The sequence below is a fragment of the Monodon monoceros genome, unplaced genomic scaffold (assembly GCF_005190385.1).
Source record: "Monodon monoceros isolate NGI ecotype Baffin Bay Population unplaced genomic scaffold, NGI_Narwhal_1 Super_Scaffold_16, whole genome shotgun sequence".
Lineage (NCBI taxonomy): Eukaryota > Metazoa > Chordata > Mammalia > Artiodactyla > Monodontidae > Monodon > Monodon monoceros.
In genome coordinates, this window is record NW_021703772.1 from 107659353 (window position 1) to 107680329 (window position 20977).

The 20977-nt window shown below is 38.2% G+C and overlaps 1 protein-coding gene across 1 annotated transcript in view; it reads right to left on the reverse strand.

Annotated features, from left to right (window-relative positions):
- Positions 1 to 12115: 12115 nt before the first annotated feature.
- The window catches only part of MAP3K2 (mitogen-activated protein kinase kinase kinase 2), an 88506-nt gene continuing 79644 nt past the window's right edge, over positions 12116 to 20977 (reverse strand). Inside the window, exons 16-17 of the mRNA XM_029225267.1 lie at positions 16724 to 16901; positions 12116 to 13384 (exon numbers count right to left, since the gene is read on the reverse strand). Coding sequence (XP_029081100.1) covers positions 13159 to 13384; positions 16724 to 16901 — 404 coding nt within the window. The 3' untranslated portion in view covers positions 12116 to 13158. The remainder of the gene's footprint in view (positions 13385 to 16723; positions 16902 to 20977) is intronic.

Sequence of the window (20977 nt, forward strand, 5' to 3'; positions counted from 1 at the left end):
TTATATTTGGAATCTAAAAAAGGGTACAAATGAACTTATTTACAAAAAAGATATAGAGGTGCAAATTTAAAAAAACAAACTTACGGTTACCAGAGGTGAAAGAGGCAGGGGGGAGGGATAACTGGGAGATTGGGATTGACACATACACACTACTATATGTAAAACAGATAACTAACAAGGACCTACTGTCTAGCACAGGGAAGTCTACTCAGTACTCTGTAATGACCTATATGGGAAAAGAATCTAAAAAAGTGGGTATATGTATAACTGATTCACTTTGTTGTACAGTAGGAACACACACAACGTCATAAATCAACTATACTCCAATAATTTTTTTTTAGAAGTCTACAAATAACAAATGCTGGAGAGGGTGTGGAGAAAAGGGAACCCTCTTGCACTGTTGATGGGAATGTAAATTGATACAGTCACTATGGAGAACAGTATGGAGGTTCCTCAAAAACTTAGAAGTAGAACAACCATATGATCCAGCAATCCCACTTCTGGGTATATATCCAAAGGAAATAAAAACAGGGTCTCAAGGAGATGTCTGCACTCCCATGTTTATTGCAGCATTATTCACTATAGCCAAGGTATGGAAACAACCTCAGTGTCTGTCAATGGATGAATGGATAAAGAATATTCGGTTTAAATATACAATGGAATACTATGCGGCAGTGAGAAAGAAGGAAATCCTGCCATTTGTGACAAATACTGTATGATATTACTTATATGCAGAATCTTAAAAACTCTGAACTCATAGAAACAGAGAGTAGAGTGATGGTTACCAGGGGTTGGGGGTGGGAAGAAATGGGGAGATGTTGATCAAAGAGTAAAACTTCCAGTTAGAAGATGAATAAGTTCTGGGGATCTAGTGTACAGGATGGTGATTATACTTAATAACACTGTATTAAATATTTGTAAGACGGGGATTCCCTGGTGGTCCAGTGGTTAAGACTTTGCTTTCCAATGCAGGGGATGAGGTGTGTTGGATCCCTGGTCAGGGAGCTAAGATCCCACATGCCTCAGGGCCAAAAAACCAAAAACATAAAACAGAAGCACTATTGTAACAAATTCAATAAAGACTTTTAAAATGGTCCACATTAAAAAAACAACAACCTGTAATAAATAAATACTTGGAAGTTGCTGAGACTAGATCTTAATCTTCTCATCACAAAAAAAGGAAATGGTAATTATGTGATGGATAATGCTACAGTGGTTATCATATTGCAATATGTAAGTGTATCAAGTCAACACTTTGTACATCTGAAACTTACATGCAATGTTTTATGTCAATTATATCTCAATAAAGCTGGGAGGGTGGAAAGTATTTTGTACAAAACAAAACCACCCACATTTATCATAAAAGTTTTTAAATTACAGATAAGTAAAGTAATAACCATCACTTGAGTGACATATATATTCTCTCAATATTTTTTCTAGCTATTTTTAAACAAAAAGTGGGATCAAACTATACATCTTGTGTAACTTGCTTTCTTTCAGTCGATGATACATGATGAAGAGTTCCATTGTACAGATATACTACAATTTATTTGCTCAATCCCTGCTATGGTTCATTTTATGCGTCAATTGTCTAGGCTATGGTATCCAGTTGTTTGGTCAAACACAGTCTAGATGTTGCTACTAAGGTCTTTTTTTTTTTTAGATGCAATGAGCATTTGCAATTAGTAGACTTAACTAAAGCAGAATTTGCTCAATAATGTGGCCAGGTCCCATCCAACCAGTCGAAGGCCTTAAGAGCAAAGAGAAGTTTCCGAAGGAAAAAGGAATTGTGCCTCCAGACTGTGACCCAGAAGTTCTGCCTCTCTGAGAACCTAGGCTAGTACAGATTTTGGTAAAGGGAAGTGCTGCAATAAATACCCCAAAATGTGGACTTGTCTTTGAAATCAGGTAATGGGTAGAGGCTAGAATTTTGCAATGCACGATAGAGGAAACCTATAGTGCCTTGAAGAGATGGGTGGTAGAAACATGGACATTAAAGGTGATTGTGCTGAGTGCTCAGATGGAAATGAGCATTATGTTATTGGAAACTAGAGGAAAGATGATTCTTGTTATAAAGTGGCAGAGAATTTGGCTGAACTGCTTCTGTTGGGTGGAAAGGAGAACTTGTAAGTGATGAACTTGGATAAGATTTGGATAAGCTGAGAAGATTTGTAAGCAAAGGTTGAAGGTGTGGCCTGGTTTCTCCTTGCTGCTAAGTTTAAATGTGAGACGAAAACGATAAATTGAAGAAGGAATTGTTAAGCAAAAAGGAGCCAGAATTTGAAGATTTGGAAAGTTCTCAGCCTATCCATTTGGAAAATAACTAGAAAGGATGCTCTGAAGAAAACACCAAGGGTGTGGCTGGACAACCATTTGCTAAAGAGATTAGGCTTGTGACTTGTGGATCCAATCAACTAAAACCCTGACCACTTGGAAGGGGACAGAGATGGGACAAAATGAAGAAAGGCTGGTAGACATCAGGTATTCTACAGGCAGGAAAAGGATAGAGCTTTTCAGCTGCAAATGTGTTATCCTTAAAGAAAAGGGAAGAATGATTTGAGGGCAGTTCAGATGCCAGCAGGGCTGCTGTTGCCACCATAGGCCCAGAAGAGACAGGCCAGGGTGCAGGTCCACTGACTCTGGGCCACCTTCTTGGTTCTGAGGGGGCGGTGCAACTACCCCAGTAGGTTCCTTAAGACAGCGCATGGAGCCAGTGAGGATTCTTCTCAAGTCTTAAAATCTAATCAAATGTGCCCTGCTAGATTTCAGACCTGCTTGGGACTTGTGTCCCTTTTTTCCTTCTGACATCTCCCTTCTGGAATGAAAGTGTCTATCCTCTCTGCCTGCACCACCACTGTGCTTTGGAAGCAGATAACCAGTCTGGTTTCACAGGTTCACAGATGGAAAGGAATTTTGCTCCAGCATGAATCTTACCTCTTACCCATAATTGATTTGGATAATTTAGATGATGACATCTGAGTTGATGTGGTTTAGATGAAATACTGGACTTAGAGTTGACGCTGGAACGATTAAGACTTTGGGGGAAGTTGGGCTGGGGTGGAAGTATTCGGTACCTGGGAAAAATATGAATTTTCAGAGGCCACAGGGCAGACTGTAATCGGTTTGTGTTCCCCACAAAAAGGTATTTTGAAGTCCTAATCTCCAGTAGCTCAGAATGGCCTTATTGGGAAATATAGTCTTTACAGAGGTAATCAAGTTACAATGAGGTCAGTAGGGTGGGCCCTGATCCAATATGACTGGTGTCCTTATTTACAAAAAGGGAAACACACTGAGGGAGACCACCACATGAACACAGGAGGTAGAGACGGGAGTTACAGCCACATGCAAGGAATGCCTGGGGCTACCAGAAGCTAGGAAGAGGTAAGGAAGGACTCCCCTACAGGTTTCAGAGGGAGCACGGACGGCCCTGCTGGCACCTTAATTTTGGTCTTACAGCTTCTAGAGCTGAGGCAATAAATTTCTGTTACAAGCCACCCCGTTGTAGTACTTTGTTGGACATGTAGAACCTCAATTTTGGGCTTTTATGGATATATTTTAGCGCATCTGCAATCATTCCTATATACAAAACTGTTGTGTCAGAGGATATACAAGATTGACACTGTTGACTTGCATTGCTAAGTTGCCCTCTGCAGCGTTCCCCAACCTTTTTGGCACCAGGGACCGGTTTCGTGGATGACAATTTTTCCACGGACAGGGGAGTGGGGCGGGGGGAATGGTTCAGGCGGTAATGCGAGCGACGGGGAGCGACGGGGCGATGAAGCTTCGCTCGCTCACCCGCTGCTCACCTCCTGCTGTGCGACCCAGTTTCTAACAGGCCGTAGACCGGTACCGGTCTGTGGCCCAGGGGTTGGGGACCCCTGCTCTATATGCGGCATTAACTTAAATGATCTCCAATACTGTGGGAGCATCCATTCCTTACCCTCTGAAAACAGACTTTGTTTTTAATCACCACTGATTTCTGATTTGGGTAATCAAAGTGTCCAGAGAAATATGCCAGAGTATGTTGGGTAGAACATTATAAACTTGTATCCTGGGAAGATTTAGTTGCAGTGTTTCTAGGTTGGTCTATTACTGGTCTCCTAGGAAGTGACCAGCTCAGGCAAAGGAAAGACAACCGTGAGCGCAATGTGTCCAAGAACAGATCTGGACAAAACAGTCACAGTGGAAATAAATATCAGCTTTATTAACACTCAAAGTGCCATTCATTTATATTCATTCCATAGTCCAGAAGGTTACTTAGAGTAAGCCTTTGCACCACAATCTTTCAAAAAATGAACTAACATGTAAGAAAAAGCAATTTTCATTGTGCTAATTATTGCAGGCCTTCATGCACGATAAATCTAAACAAAGATGGGTGCCAACAATATACAAATTTCCATATAAACAAAGTCATTGATCACTAACAAAATATAAACATGGTTTCTTTCACATTAGATTTCAAAAGAAAAAAGGCTATTTACCAGCAAGAAAAAACAAGTACATAAAATCTGTAAAACTCAGAAATTTTATACATTTTTACAAGCACAATTTTGAATGAACACAAAGTCAAAATGTGCATGAAATGTGGCACACACCACACTGTATCTGGCTTCTGGTAGGTTTTTCTAATCATATCGGCTCCTTGTAACATAATAAGCTTAGTGACATTCAACTTCAACAGTGGACTTTATTCCTAACATAAGTAATTTTACATGGTACCGCATATTAAAAACAAGGTTTTCCTTAAGCACAACAACATTGTCAGATTGGAACTTTAATTCCCAATTCTTTTTCTGCCAGTTACTTAAAATACACAGTACGGTATAAAGACACAATGTATGTCTGGACATTTCTAAACCAATTTATAGTCAATTACAGAGAATCAGAATTTGTCAATATATTGTTTTATGAATGAGGTCTGACCTTGCCCAGTAAGAAAAAAACTGAAAGTTGAAATCTTTGGGGAAGAATAAAGGAAATATTCAAAAACAACAGTAGGCCAGGCCAACAGCAACTGGAGATATAAAAACCTTTGACATCTCTTCAAATTAATTTAGTTTCTCACATTTTTTCATAGTTCTGAGAATTCAAAGACTGTTTTAGTGGACAGTGTTTTTGCTACTGCTTAAAACCTATTTTTTTCTCTTAATTTGCATTTCATAGAATTCTCAGAGAGAATTCAATGTTGTTCTTTGCAAGAGTATTTTAATTGATAGATATCTAAGTAAATCTGCATCCAATTGTGGAAATACAAATACATTTTGAATGGTTAAAAACAAAACTAAAAAAATATTTTTGATCAGCCAGCTGAAAATATATTCATATAGTAAATAATCTCTCAGAAAGCTTTATACATATTTAATTATTCTAACTGAACAGTACCCTTATAAAACAAGTTCATAAAAATGTAGAAATGAAAATAAGAAATTACTGGGATATATACATGTACCTACAGACAGAAAAAGACATCTCCACACGCACATCCCCTGATACACAGAGTTACAAGCATACTTGCCACTTAGTCATGGATTTCAGAATACATATAAAATCAGAAAGTGATGTCGAACTCCTGAGTTCTTCAACAAAGATAGAACCATAGATATGTATACTTTGTAAAAGCAAGAAAGTCCATTTAAGTCAGTAATAGCAGTGCAGTTACTGACGGCTACATCTTGAAAGAAGTTTAAACGTAGAGACACAGACAGTAGTTCAATGCACGCATTCATGATGCTCATACACCCATCAACGATTATTGGTCAGAGTAGTAAATCAGTGTACAAATTAAACATTTCCAAAAATGTGCAAAAAAGTCAACCTTGATAGGAAAAGAACACCTTTGTACATAATTATAAACTGCCCAGCATTCAACTGAGATTAAAAACGTTTACAGAGAGAAACTAATGGATTAAATATAGAGAATTTAATGGCTACATTTAAAAATGTACATTAGGTCAAAGGGTAAATTTACAAATTGATAATCATAGTTTGCAACAATTAAAAGTTTATTCTCAGATTTATCCAAGTTTACTTTTATTTACAATGATATTTAAAGAAAAAGAACCATGTGAAATGTAAGAGATGTCAGACATTAAAAGTATTTTTGGTATTAACTCTTTTACAATATTTCAGAATGCAGGGTAGCAAATTTTAAAACCAACAGCAATAGAAAAAATGTAAACCTTTTACTTACTAATTAAGATTGTATTAAAAACAACTGTTTGTTTTTAAAGAAGTATTCTTATCGTTAGACACTGTAGTTTCACTTGAACAGGGTATATTGCAAGGGTTTGGCCCACTTTTTTTTTTTTTTGGCCCATAAACCTTTCCAGCTCAAATGTTTCCACTAGTTCTCTCTTCTTATTCCAGGTGGAAAAAAGTCTTTGGAAAAAATGAGAACATGACAAATCCATTTTGGAGCCTAAGTATCTAATAGAGTTAGGATGTAATTTTGTTACTTATCTCTCCCCTCCAAGTAATGCTAATGCTAAAGTCACCAATTGTTAGCTACATAAATAAGTGAACACAAAAGTGCTTTTCAGTATAGTCACAAACTTTACTGTTCTCAACTGGCATTAAGGGACTCAGAAATCCTACCTGGGGACAAATTCTGCATGTATGCTGGAGAGCAGACTCGTCCTTACGTTCCAAAGTGTCTATGGCACAAAAAGTCCATAACCTACTTTTCTTCACAGCTTTCCTGAAATGCCCCTCAAGTCAAACACAAGTTCATAAATGTTAAGACATTAGGAAGAAAGTACGCCACCAACCTGAGGCATCATATGTCAAGGTATATGTATATGCATTTATGGTCAAGTGACATTAATTAAGATTGGCACGTGTACAAACTCAAGCTCATAATGTCTATATAGTTCCATAATAGTTGAAGTAAATTCCTGCATGTCTAAATGCAAACACTGAGCACCTGTCTTTAACTTGAAGGATAGATTGAGATACAAATTCTACTAGTACCTGTTTTATCATTTTTACACTATTAGCTTACAGGTGGGCAGAAGTAGCAGTGATAATCATTTTGGCTGTATGTGCAGAGAATATAAAAGCTTTGGTTTAATGTGATTCTGATAATACAGATTGTAAATACAAACAGTAAGTCATCAGGCATAGGGAATAATAGTACTCACTGATTTAATGTCTTTGCTGTTATTAACAAAAATATCATTACTGTCAATTAAAATGCCCAATTATGAAAAATATGAAGAATTACATAAGAGACTGTATACAGGCAACAGGTAAAATTTATTCTTTTCTTTACGATAGCTGCAACTCCTCCCTTGACCTTCTGAAACGAAACCATGTCTGCTCTCACTATAACCTAGAGAAGGTTCTCTAGACTCCCCTGAGAGCTCACTACCATCTACAGCTCTGAAAGGTGAGTACAGAGAGATGGTTGGCCCTGATACTTTCACACCTATTATGGCATCCTGTCCAGACTGTGGCAGAAGTTAAAGCAAAGCTAAAGACGACTATGAAGTAGGAACAGTGGCTTCACAGCACGCCTTCCCTAGCCAACCAAAACAGAGGTAAAATTTCCTTTTGAACACTTGGTAAGCTAAGGAAGCTTGTTTTGATAATGTCTGGCAGAATTTCTATTCCAAAGAGCTCATGAAGAACTATGCAAAACCAATTACTTTCTACTTAAGAATTATATATAAGCTATTATACACACATACAAATTCAATTTTAATCTACTTTTAGCAACCAAGAGCTTGGCAATTTACAATAAATACCTTTATTAAACAACCGTTTGTACTAGCTACTTGTGGAAAATGTGCTGGCATTCCATCATCAGTAGGTCACACACATTTGAGCTGTTCTTCCAAGAACAGAGACTAAGCTAACTGGACATTCACACCTTTCCTTCCTTCCCACCCCTGCACCAACTCCAAACACACACACACACACACACACACACACGTACACACACATACACATTTCACAGAAAAGTAAGGTGGAGTTTTAGTCAAAATGTTAGTCATAAAGTAAGGATTAGAATTTGCTATCCCTGGATTTCTTGCCCATTGCCCTAAGTCTCATTGCCTTAACATATGTAAACCATTTAACTGACCCCTTTAGGACAAAAACCACCTTTCTAGTTCTGCTTTGAAAATCATAACTGAACGACGACATACAAAGAATTTGGACAGTGCCAGTGTGATTGAAAATCAAGTAATCAACCTGGAACACAATTCACTATGTCTCTTTAGAATTAGAATACCTCTTTCTATCCTTATCTTAGGAATTTGTGTCTAGTAAAACTGCAATGTGTCTATCACAGAACAATGCTAATGTTTCTCTTCTAACATATTAAAAAAAAAAAAGAGGTAGAAAAGGGTAGGAGGAAGAAGCAGGCATTAAGAAACGTTTAAGGACCAATACACAGTCTAAGGCCAAATCAACTCTTGAAGCCTACTGATTTTGGAAAAACCTTCATTTCGGTGGGTAACTTGAATTATTATTGATATAAAACAAAATTAAGGCATACAGAGAAAAAGGCACTACGAAAAATTAACAAATTGCTTTCCGTTGACATTTTAACCAATGTTAAAATTCAAATAAATATGAACAGTGCATTTGTAACTAAGGCCAAACTTCATATAAAACAATAAGATCTCAAGAAATTTTCCTGATCTTAGTATAAATAACACTGTTGACAGAATTCAATTTCTATCAAATGTTTTGGGTATTTTAACAATTTAGACCAAAAGAAAATATTTTTTTCTTTAAAGGAAAAAGCAGGAAAAAATACTCTGTAATGGAATAAATGCCCCCATCACTGGAACTGTTTGAGCAGAGGCTGGGTTTTGTAAGAGGGAGTCCTGAGAGAGAGGCTGCTTGACCTACGCAGATCCCTCCAATTTGGGGATACTTTTAATTGCTGTTGTTAATGACATTTTAGTTTATAATAGCCAATGGTTACCCAAAATTGCTTTCCCTCACTTCATAAGAAATAACATTTTAAAACATCATTGCTTAACTTTCAGATTCAGGATATGCCATAAAAATAAGTAACTGGGGGCTCCCCTGGTGGCGCAGTGGTTGGGAGTCCGCCTGCCGATGCAGGGGACACAGGTTCGTGCCCCGGTCCGGGAGGATCCTGCATGCCACAGAGCGGCTGGCCCGTGAGCCATGGCCGCTGGGCCTGCACGTCTGGAGCCTGTGCTCCGCAACAGGAGAGGCTACAGCAGTGAGAGGCCCGCGTACCGCAAAAAAAAAAGAAACTGTTTGCCCATTTTTCCTCCTAGACTGTGACCTCCTTAAGTTAATTTAGTACCATAATAAGCCACAATACTGAAAAAGCAAATGAAAAGGATTCACCATATTTAAAAAAAAAAAATCAATGGACTCCTATACTTGGTTGACACCAGGTGATTTTATATCATGCTATTGGTCCCAAATGAAATCAGTGACAAAGAATTCTGCTGTGGGCCAAGGAGTTTGCATCTGGCGAACATCTTGGCTTTTGCACCCAAGCTTAGTTGTCCTATAAACTACTCAGATTTGATTTTCTCAAATGATTTCATGTATCTTATAACAACTCCGTCTCAGAAATACGACACACCAGACCTGACATATATAAGAGCTGAAGTAGCAAAGAAAGCTACTCTAAAGAAATAGTTTCCTCTTTTTAATGTAGCTTCTACTGGGAATAAGATAAAGACTCCTTCAAGTGAAAGCCAATTCAATTTACTATGAAATAAGTTTTAATTTTTCTTTTATAGTTCAGCCTGTGCATTAACATTTCCATCTCTTATATAAATTATGTAAGGTTGACTGTGCCTTTGAAAACTTTCTAAGGCAGTAGTCTTTAACCATTCTTCAGGTTGGAAACATGTTTTGTAAATGAGGAAAATTAAAGATAGTCATACTGAAAATTTCAAAGTCTGTATATTTTTAAATACATTTTAAAGAATTATCATCAAAACTTCCATTAGTCATTATGATATTTCTCAACCCTTTTATTCAATACACTTTGTTTGCAATGTAAAAGATCTTATATTTGGTCCAAGCCTAAATCATGCCATTTTGAATCTCTCAAGGCCTAAGTAGAAAGATATTTCCTGAAAAGCACATATAAGACTGCTAGTGAATCTTCTCCAGCACCAAAAAGTCTGCCACTATCAAAGCAGAATGCATTTTAAAGGCACAAAGTTAGCAGTCAGGTCATTTTCCAGCCTCAGCAAAGAAACATTACAGTATAGAAGAATCAGTTGTGCATTTAAAAAACAAAATACATTTAGAGTCATCTTAAAAAGTCCAAATTTCATTTGTTGATCCATACAATTATTAGAAAGAAAAAATTGGAGTGTTATTTTAACTGCCCCTGATAGAGGTGGTTCCTTTGAAAATTTTCTTTTTTAAATTTAATTTTGGTCTTTCATACCTCACCCCACTTTAAGCTTTTTTGTTCTAGTAGTTTTTATATATATTAACTTTTACTGTGGTTTTTGGTACCTTTACAACTTGTCTGAAATAAATTCACATCACATTTTTATATAACTCTGTAAACTATTAGTCTACTCTTAAGTCTTTCATAAAGAACAATACTTTTCCATAGCTAGTAATATTTTTCTTATAAAACAAAGGTCTTGTGCAGCAGTGTTAAAGTAGTAGTTTCTTTTCAGGTGATTTTATTTTCTATAGCATTTCAAAAAGAAAAAGAGACTGAAAATAAAGCAAACAATTTTGCTTTGGGTTTCACAGTCTCCCAAGATTTCTCTTTAAAGAGCACCTGTCTCATATTCTGCACTGCTGATTACCCTGATAGACCAAAAATGAGCCAAAAGGAAATCACAACCACACAATACAAAGAAACAAAGGAAAAGCCCACTGGTCCAGATACCATGATCCTGCTCAAGTAGAAGAGATGCCTTCACTCATAAAAGATAAAGAAATTATAATAGATCCACATCCTTGGGGACTATGTTTATAGCACAAGATTTGGCAGTTGAGTTCCCAGGGGGAGGAGGCCAGTAATTCATGTTCTTCCTTGCAAGCTGCTTCCTTTCATTATAAGGGTATGTGAGAAGCTTTAACAACTATATTTGTGCTTTGACTTCTTCTCAGACTAGCTAATGGAATTTCAAATATTCCTACAGGGAATGCCAGATAGGACCTTGATACAGTAAAACAACATCTACTTAAGTTCAGAAACAAAGTATTTTAAAAGAGTTCCTAAACGAGCATACCTTTTCGCAGAAAACAAAATACCTGAGTCCCTTATGAATCCCATGAAAGGCATCACAGTTAGGGCCTCCAAGAATACTATTTTCTAGACCTTTAAAAATAAAGTACTTAGCATTTGCTTTAATACGTTGAAAAAAATTGCAAGTGGCCAAATTACCGATATCATTCATGTTTTTCAGTAGCGCAAGTCCATTAGAGATAGTGGGAGTTTCCCAGCTGTCTCGTTCCGCTTAATGTCGTTGCTCTTATATTAGAAATACCTGGCAGTCTTTAACCTTCCTATAAAGTAGCTAATACTTTGTTTTAATATGCCTTTGTTTTCCCACAATTATGAATTGACTATTGAGGAAAGAATACACACAGATGACTGAGTTCAACAGGCTCCGTGTTTAAGTTCATTTTGTGTCTAAAATGGAAGTTACTGATTTGGGTGCAATATGCAGCTGGAAGGGAAAGGATTGTTACTGGCTGTTTGTTGAGACCTTTCACCCTCGACTTGAAGTAGTGGTATCTTCTCTTGTAAAACCCTCATTATGCATTACATCACTCTCTGAAACTTACTTTTTGCAAGGAACCTGCTTTGTAAATGGCCATTTTCATTTATAACTGGGGCTGGTATGTACATCAGGGTTTCTCAACTTCGGCACTTTTAACATTTGGGGCAGGATAATTCTTTGTTGGGGGGCTGGACGTGCTGTTCTTGTATACTTTAATTTGTTTAGCAGCATCCCTGGCCTCTAACCACTAGATGCCTCTAGCATCCTCCTGGTTGTGACAACCAAAAATGTTTCCAGTCATTGCCAAATGCCAAGCAAAACTATCCTCACCCCAGCTGTGAAAACCACTGTTTTACATGCTGTTTTTTGAGGTGCTTTAGTAGTCTGTGATCCAAAGAACAAGAACAACGGTTTCATATCATGACACTAGCTTTTAACACATGGATACTGCAGGTTAAACTCTTAGTTCCTAAACAATGTTATCTATGGGGAATCAGGAGCTAGAAAGGAAGATACAGTATACATGATTTTGATTATTTCTCCTTCCCCTTGATTTTTGGGACTTTCCCCCTCGGGTAAAGAACACAGTTTAAAATACACTAAACAACACTTAGTTCTTCTTTTCATTATTTCTGTTGACCGGCAAATGTGGTCTCTTCTACTGCTTACACATTTAATTAGAGCAATCTCCTTTTGTCTTTTAATTTGGATTTGCTTATTGACTTCCCATATCTGTTTTAAAATAAAACAATATCTTTTCTTTTTTTAAGCAGAAAGCTATCCCTCAAGGTTTATAGATTCCAGTAACATGGATCTATTATAGTGTATTTGCTTATTATACTGGTTAGGATTAACAAACAAACATACCTCCTAGAGATTCATATTTGCTATCAAGAGTCCTACTGAGCAAAAAGCTTGGTAGACAGAGGTTAGGATCTAAAGAATACAGATACAAGAAGGAACCTATATTCTTTAAGCTGAGTACCTATCCTAAACTCAAGTTTAGGGCTCAACCCCACAAACAAGAATCTATTTTAAATACTATCACTAAAAACTACAAATTATACATCATTTTCTTCTCCTTGTTTTCCATCACTGCCAATCTGTCAGTGACACAGGGAAAGACTCTACAATCTTTAGGTATTCCAAATGATCTTTTTGTACTAAAAAGAGTGACTATGTACTAAAGTGCTTTATGTCTCTGAACCACATCAGTACATTATAAAAATTAAAAAAAAAAAAGTTTCAAGTTCTTGTAAGGGAAAAAAAGATTAAATATAAAAACTTCAGGATACTATTATTATTAATCAAATTTAACCAAGAATCAAGAGAAACACTTTCCCTCTTGTCTTTGTTTTCTCCCCCATCTCTCTTTTTTATAAAAAAGAAAAGTGCAGTCAGAGAGAAGGTGAATGAATAGATGGGAGCTGGGTAGAGGCACACGAGAGGTTACTGGCTGCTAGTGATAGTGCACAAACATGTGCCTTAAAAGTTCATCAGCGGAAGGTCTCAGTTTGGCCTCTACAAAGATCCGTTTGAGGAAATCTCGAGTATGGTCTGAGACATGGGGTGGCAGCTTAGGGTTCGTCGGCTGAGTGGCGATTTTAAAGATGGCAGCCATTGCTTCAAATTCTGCCCAAGGAGGCTTTTCCGTTAGCATTTCCACCACAGTACAGCCCACGCTCCTAAGAAGAAATAAAAGAAAGACCTTACACAAACAACATCATCATGAAGTCAGCTAACTAACTACAAAATGAGAAACAGGCGTGAAGTCCATATACATTTAAATACGACTTGGTTTCAAACGTAAAGTTTCATTAAAAGGCTGTAAAAACTGAGGTCGGCGCTCGGCCTCCCGCACGGAGCCTCTGGGGTCGGGGCCGGGGTCGGGGTCAGGGTCGGGGCCGGGCGGGCGGTTCCACATGCCTCGGCAGCGGCTCCCTCTCCTCACTTCCGAGTTGCCAAGGCGCTGCCGCCGCCGCAACCCGCCGCCGCCGCCGCAACCCGCCGTCGCAACCCACCGCCACAACCCGGGCAGCCCCGCGGGGTCCTCGGGCCGCCGCAAAGCGCCAAAAAGACGCAGGGGTGCGCGTGGCTTCGGCGGGCCCGGCCTGAAGCGCGGCCAGCACCCGACAGCGGGGACACCAGCCCCCGGCCCCGCGCCCCCTACGGGTACTGGAGGAGAATCCCTCGGCTCCTGTCGTCTGGCGGACACTGAGGGCGCGAATGAAGACAACCTGAGAGAAGAAGGCTTCGGGGCCGGAATGAGGCGATTAAGATCAACTGACACGGAGACCTGACAGAAAGGGCTGAAGAAACGGGGTTTTCTGAATTTGAGGAGACATCTTTAAGTGAATTTATGTATTCTTAAGAAATAAGGAAAAATATATCCATACTTGATGTGGTATCATTCCCAAACCTGAAAAGTGAGGAAAGTCTGTTTTAAAGATAAATATGCCTGCAGACACTACTGGACCTCCCAACAGGGATTTGTCAGGGGCAGAGGGCAGTTAGAGGGGAAGCATTTTATGTATGCAGTCTTGAAGAAAAATTTATATTTGGATTCTAGACTTCAATGAATTCTGACAGTTGTAGAAACAGATGGGAAACACTCACATATTCCTCTTGTTGCACCAAAAAGTTAATTTGCGGTACATGAAATGAATATTGTTTTATAACAACTGTTATTAGTGAAATACTTCCTAGTGCATTTTATTGACTCTTCTTAGTTTAACAAACAGTTTAAACACCTATGCAAACTTAAAATGTGCTTTTCTTTCTGAAAGCTGGTACTGTTTTGAAAGAGCTTTCTAAATGTACAGTATTGAGAATTTCAATTTGGGTAAAATGTTTGTATAACTTCCAATATTTGATGTTTGTTAAACTCAACTCTGGGCAATCAAAAATGAATAAAAAAGAATGAGGAAATGAATAGGGGCTACCCTCCTTTTCCCAGGATAAGGGGAAAGAAATTTATCATATTTCTTTTTTTTTTAACTTCTTCTTTTGAATTGCTTTGAAGGCATGGTTTTTATTGCTTATTACTTTAGGCTTGTAGTTCTCAATCCTGACAATACTTCAAAAATCTTTGCCTGGGCCCCACTCTTGAGAGATTCTCATATAACTGTTGAGATTTGGGCTTTGGGTATAGCTAGTTTTTAAGCACCAATCCTCCTCCTTCCCTCCATTCCTCAAATGTGTGGATAGGTTTGAGAACCACTAGACTAACGGTGGTTTTTCCTGTTTAAAGGAGATAATCAATTTGGGCTTTGTTTTTATATTGCTCTGTTGATGGCTTTGTTACAACTAAATTACTGTTATTACTATTTCATTGTTAAATAAAGTAAGCAGGGCTTCCCTGGTGGCGCAGTGGTTACGAATCTGCCTGCCGATGCAGGGGACACGGGTTCAAGACCCGGTCCGGGAAGATCCCACGTGCCGCGGAGCAACTAAGCCCGTGTGCCACAACTTCTGAGCCCGCACACCACAACTACTGAAGCCCACGCACGGAGAGCCCATGCTCCGCAACGAGAAGCCACCGCAATCAGAAGCCAGCGTACCACAACAAAGAATAGCCCCCACTCACCGCAACTAGAGAGAGCCTGCGCGCAGCAATGAAGACCCAACACAGCCAAACTTAAATAAATTAAAAAAATAATAAAGTACTACAGCCTGTGTTTGAGCTAAAAGAAAAAACAAAAACCTGTAGTTTAAACATAAATATCAATGAAAATAAACTAAAATTTAAGCTCTCAAATTTGTTAGGCAAAAAATGTTATTCATTTTATAATTTTTGCTTTATATAATTCTCTAACCTGACATTGAATATAACTGTTTTCTGTCTTTATCTTACAAAGAATACAAACGCTAGAAATTCTTTGTCTTTAGGTGCCTAAAATGCATATCTATCAAAAAAATTTCTCGGGGCTTCCCTGGTGGTGCAGTGGTTGGGAATCTACCTGCCATGCAGGGGACATGGGTTCAAGCCCTGGTCTGGGAAGATCCCACATGCCTCGGAGCAACTGGGCCCGTGTGCCAGAGCTGCTGAGCCTGTGCTCTGGAGCCCATGAGCCACAACTACTGAGCCGGAATGCTGCAACTGCTGTGGCCTGTGCACCTAGAGCCCATGCTCTGCAGTGGGAGAGGCCACCACGATGAGAAGCCTGCGCACCTCAGCGAAGAGTGGCCCCCACTCGCTGCAACTAGAGAGCCTGTGCGCAGCAGCAAAGACCCAACGCAGCCAAAAATAAATAAATTAAATAAATTAAAAAAAAATTCTCAGTGGGAAGTAGGAAATGGCCATTTTATGTTCTAACTTAAAATTATTAAGCAATTAAAGGTTAACTGAATTATAAGACTAATAATAAAGATTAATTACTTTTAAAGTTCTTCAGGGAAATAAAATGAAGATAGCTTTCTAATGCTGAAAGTTGCTCAAGATGAAATCCTTCCTGGGACTTCCCTGGTGGTGCAGTGGTTAAGAATCCGCCTGCCAATGCAGGGAACATGGGTTCGATCCCTGGTCCGGGAAGATCCCACATGCCGTGGACCAACTAAGCCCGTGCACCACAACTACTGAGCCCGTGTGCCACAACTACTGAAGCCCATGTGCCTAGAGCCCGTGTTTCGCAACAAGAGAAGCCACCGGAGTGAGAAGCCCGTGCACCACAATGAAGAGTAGCCCCCACTCGCCACAGCTAGAGAAAGCCCACGCACAGCAACGAAGATCCAGCGCAGCCAAAAATAAATACATTAATTAATTAAAATAAATAATAAAAATAAGTTGTCCTCTGTTTAAAAAAAAAAGATCTTTCCTAAAGAATGGAAGACAGGTTCAAAAGCTCTAGTTATTTAGTCATTTATTAAGCCTCAAACACACACAGTTAAAATGATATTAATCCTTGTAATCCTGACATCCTATTTCAAAAGTACAAAAAAATAAATTTACCTCAGTAAATTCCATCCTGGGTGGAAATATGTTAAGAAGAAATGTGCTTTCGGTCAAATCCCCCATCAAAACCTACCAGATATCTGCTTTTCTGCCATAGCCTTCTCCACTAATCACTTCAGGGCTCATCCAGTATGGTGTGCCTGTGACAGACTTCATTCCTGTCCCCGAAAGACAGATGGTTTGAAGCCGTTTGCTGGCCCCAAAATCTCCTAGTTTGACGTTGCCTGTTGAATCTCGCAGAATATTTGCGCCTAAAATAAGAAATATCCTCATTTCATTATTTGTATTGGCAATTTGGAATACAACATAAAAGAACAACGGCAGAAAATTACTTAGCAGACTCTTCAATCTGTCTCCAAAATCAGGCTGCTCTTCACCTTCCGAGCAGTACCTGGCATAATGCCAGTCATACAGTCAGTGTGCATTAAAAACTTATTACATGAACACTGAATATTTAGAGTCACCTGTGTGATTCAAGACCTAAGAAGTTTCTCCCACTGAAAAGGACTGGTGCAAGTGGGAGGCGAGGATGAAAAAGAAGAGAAAGGGGGAAAGGGCTAAGAATGTGAAGTTCAGAGAAGGATGAAGAAAAGCAGTAGCAGGCTCTTGGCCCCAATTTCTCTGTCATAAAGTAAGAAGCCCATGTCTATAGATTATTTCCCTGAGGACCTAGCATCTCCTCAGGAACCTCTTAAGGGACCTTCATAATCAAAATCTTTTCATTCTTCATTCTCAGTTTCTGTACAGTGTATTTTAAATCTAATCTAAGCAAGCTTTGAGGTTTCTGTTTTAAAATTTCATTTACTTCCATAATAAACTTTTAATTTTACTTATTATAAACTGACCTTGATAGCCTGGCTGAGGTGGTGTTTGCAGAGCCCTCCCCTGTAAAGTTACTCTTTCCCCTTTTCCATACTTAGCTCTTTGGAAGAAGTTCACTATGTGTAAAGGAGTGAGAAGTTATGCTACAGGCTTAGTAGTTACATATAAGGGAATTATTCTGCATGGGAGATTTGTCTCTTCTCTCCCATTTATTTATTCAACCATCCATTTCTATCAGTCTGAACACATGGATATTAATTTTATACTTTGGGTTATAATCCAATGACTTTTCGCTCAAGCTGTTCCAGCTTTGGCCATGGGGAGCTCTCTCTGTTGGCTCCTGTGTCCCTCTGCCATACCTCAATCATTGTGTTCTTGCTTGATTTGATTTCTGGATTGTTTGTTTGTTTCTTAGTATCGTCTTACGTTCTGGTACTAGAAGACGTTCCAGGCTCACCTTGTGTATCCCCTGTAACCACTTCTAGAATTAGCCATTTCTCCGTTTACTGAAGAATGGTATCAGAAACCAAGATCTAGGAGCTAGGTTCATTTATTTTTATTCTCTATTTTCCCCCCTTTATCATTCTTTAAACTCAATCTTTTTTCTGGGACTGTAAGTCTAGTTTCTTCTTATGTAAATTATTTCTATTCTCATTTTTAGCTTTTTCTATAAACTACCTGTTTTTAAATGAGCAACTTATTTTATTAGCTTATCTAATTTTAGTTTCTAAATTTTACCTCAATTATTTTTAAGTCTTCCTAACCTTAATCATATTTTATATTTTTTTTAAAAAATTCCCTATTTGTCTTTTTTTTTTTTTTAATGGCCTCTAAGAAGGAGAGTGAATAGTGGAGAAAACGTATTATAGACTGGAGAGAATGCAGACTGTCCATCCCCACCATGAACTTCTGTACCTGTCTTTCTGTTCTCCCAGCAAATTTCCCAGTCTAGTCAATTAAGGCTTTGCAAAGCCTCTCTCTGGGCAGGGTTAAGGATCCATTCTCTGCATGCCATAAGCCTAAGTACGCCATGGTACCAGTGATTCTCTAAGACACTATTGCCTTTTTAACATCTCCCGCTGTCCAATTCTTAAAGAAGGACTCTGTCAAAAAAAGCCACCGTGTCTAAAATATTTAACCTGGGGAAGGACAAGAAACAAGCCAGTTTTTACTGGTTACCAGCTGGGAAGGAACAGTCCCAGGCAGGTCACAGACAGACAGAGCTATCTCCAGGGAGTAATCACCAATGCTGAACCAACGGCCATCCATACAAAGGGCTGAGGAGAAAATGTATAGCCAGGTTCCCAATACAGTTATCTAATTTTTTAAAAACTTACTTTGGATATGTTAAAAGTAAGCTATGAAGGAGAGTTTTCAAATATACACATAAAGCAGACCGAACCGCATATGAACCCCTCACACTATCTGAATCAAATGAAAGACATCGCGATCCATCAATAGTTCAGTCCATATCTTTAAAAGATAAAGACTCTTATCACACCTAAGAGAATGGACAGTAACGCCTTTAATATTATTAAATGTACATTCAGTGTCTTTTTGTTTTTCTTTAAAAAATCAGAATCCAAATAAGGTCCTTACATTGAGAATCATTAATACATCTTTTAAGTCTTTTGCTAAAGTTCCCTCCAACCTTTTTTTTTTTTCCTTTGCAGTTTATGAAGAGTCTAAGCTGTCTGCCTATAGCTTTCTTATTGTCTAGATTTTGCTGAGTCCATCCCAAGGAGTCATTTAACATGTTCATCTGTTCTATATATTCTATAATTCTCCAATTTGGTAGCTGAATCTAGAGGCTTGATCAGATTCAGGTGCAAAAAAATTTTTCTTTGGCAAAACTGCTTTGTAGATAATGATATAGTCTATGAATAGGAAGCATGTAATGATAGACTGTCTGTGTGAAGTGATGTTAACAGCTATTAATGTTTAGTGCTTATGTCTACTAATCTGTTAGTCATTGTAAAATGGTACTATTCTATCATTCCTGCTTCATTTGTTAGCCAAAATATTTTTATAAAGGTTAAGTTTCCTTTCATCCACTATTTAGTCCTCAGTACAGTTCATAAAAGAAAGGTCCAATAAAGAAACCCTATTATTAAATAATGAGTTGGTTCCCTAGCAACAATGATCAATTAATTTTTGCCCTAGGTTTCATTATGAACTCATGAGTCTAAACTTAAAAGTAATCAACTAGCTTTCCTTTGCCCTCACCATTTAAAAACTGCTCATTATAAAAATTTAGGAATTACATAAAAAGTAAAAAGTATGCAGGAGAAAAACAACTATCACTCATTCTGCCACTTGGAAATAACCACTGTTAATCATGTAGAGATTGTAAAATTAAAGTATGACCTAGAAGAATGAACTTGAGATCATACTGCTTTATCCAATTTTATACCTTACATTTTTCTTATCAATATATTTCCCCTATAATGTTTTTAAATCAGCTTGTTTCCAACCTCCTCATTTTACTGGCAAGGTTAGAGGAGGATCCGCTTGGGGGGTAGCTCCCCTCAGTTCCTTTACCTTATCTTATTATCAGGGGTAAAGAGAAACTGGCTTGAATAGAGATTATTCCTAATAGAATAATTCACAATCAAATCATTTTCCTATGTGTTTTTTTTTTAATTGAAGTATACCTGACCTACAACACTATGTTAGTTGCAGGGTGTACAACATTGTGATTCAATATTTCCATACACTACAAAATGGTCACCACCTTATGTGGTTCTTTAAGCTTTAGGGTTTTGAACTTGATAGCTGAGGTCTGCCTAAGCTGGGTAGACCCTGAGGTGAAAGACAGGCTCTTATTTCTTTCAGATCATGAGCCAGGTTGTCATCCTCTAAGACTCACTAGTAAGGTCCATTCTTTACATGTGATCTGGCTCAGGCATTGTGCAGCAGATCCTACTCTGTGACCAGACACTAGTTAGGAATGTTCTCTTTAGCCTGAATATGGCCATATTCAGGGCGTGATATACCACAGAAAGGAAGTAAATTCCTGGTAGCTCATAAGAGCCCCTAGAAAGACCAATGAAAAAAAAATTCAATTTATTATTTATAAATGTGTGTTGTGTATTTGTTCATTATTCTCGTCAAATGATTGAATAAAGTGATCTTTATATTCGGGTCACAACCTGGTTTTTACAGAATGAAGCCTCTCAGCGTGCTTTGCAGTACAGAGTTTTATGACTCTCAAACTTACATACCTCCACCACTATTTTGTCTCACTTCATGCAGTTACCTTATGTAACTGATCCATGAAAACAGTTGAGTTTGTGAGTTTTAAAAAGTGAGCTTAACTGAGTTGCAGTTTATCAAAGCTCAGTCTTGGTCTCTCTTCTCATTCTCTCCCTTAGGTAATGAGGTCCATCCCTCAGCTTTAAATATGATCTCAGCATAAAGTACATCATCACCGTAACTAACTTTTGAGTGCTTTCTAGGTACCAAGAACGGTTTTAAGCATGTTATATGCATTAACTCATTTAAT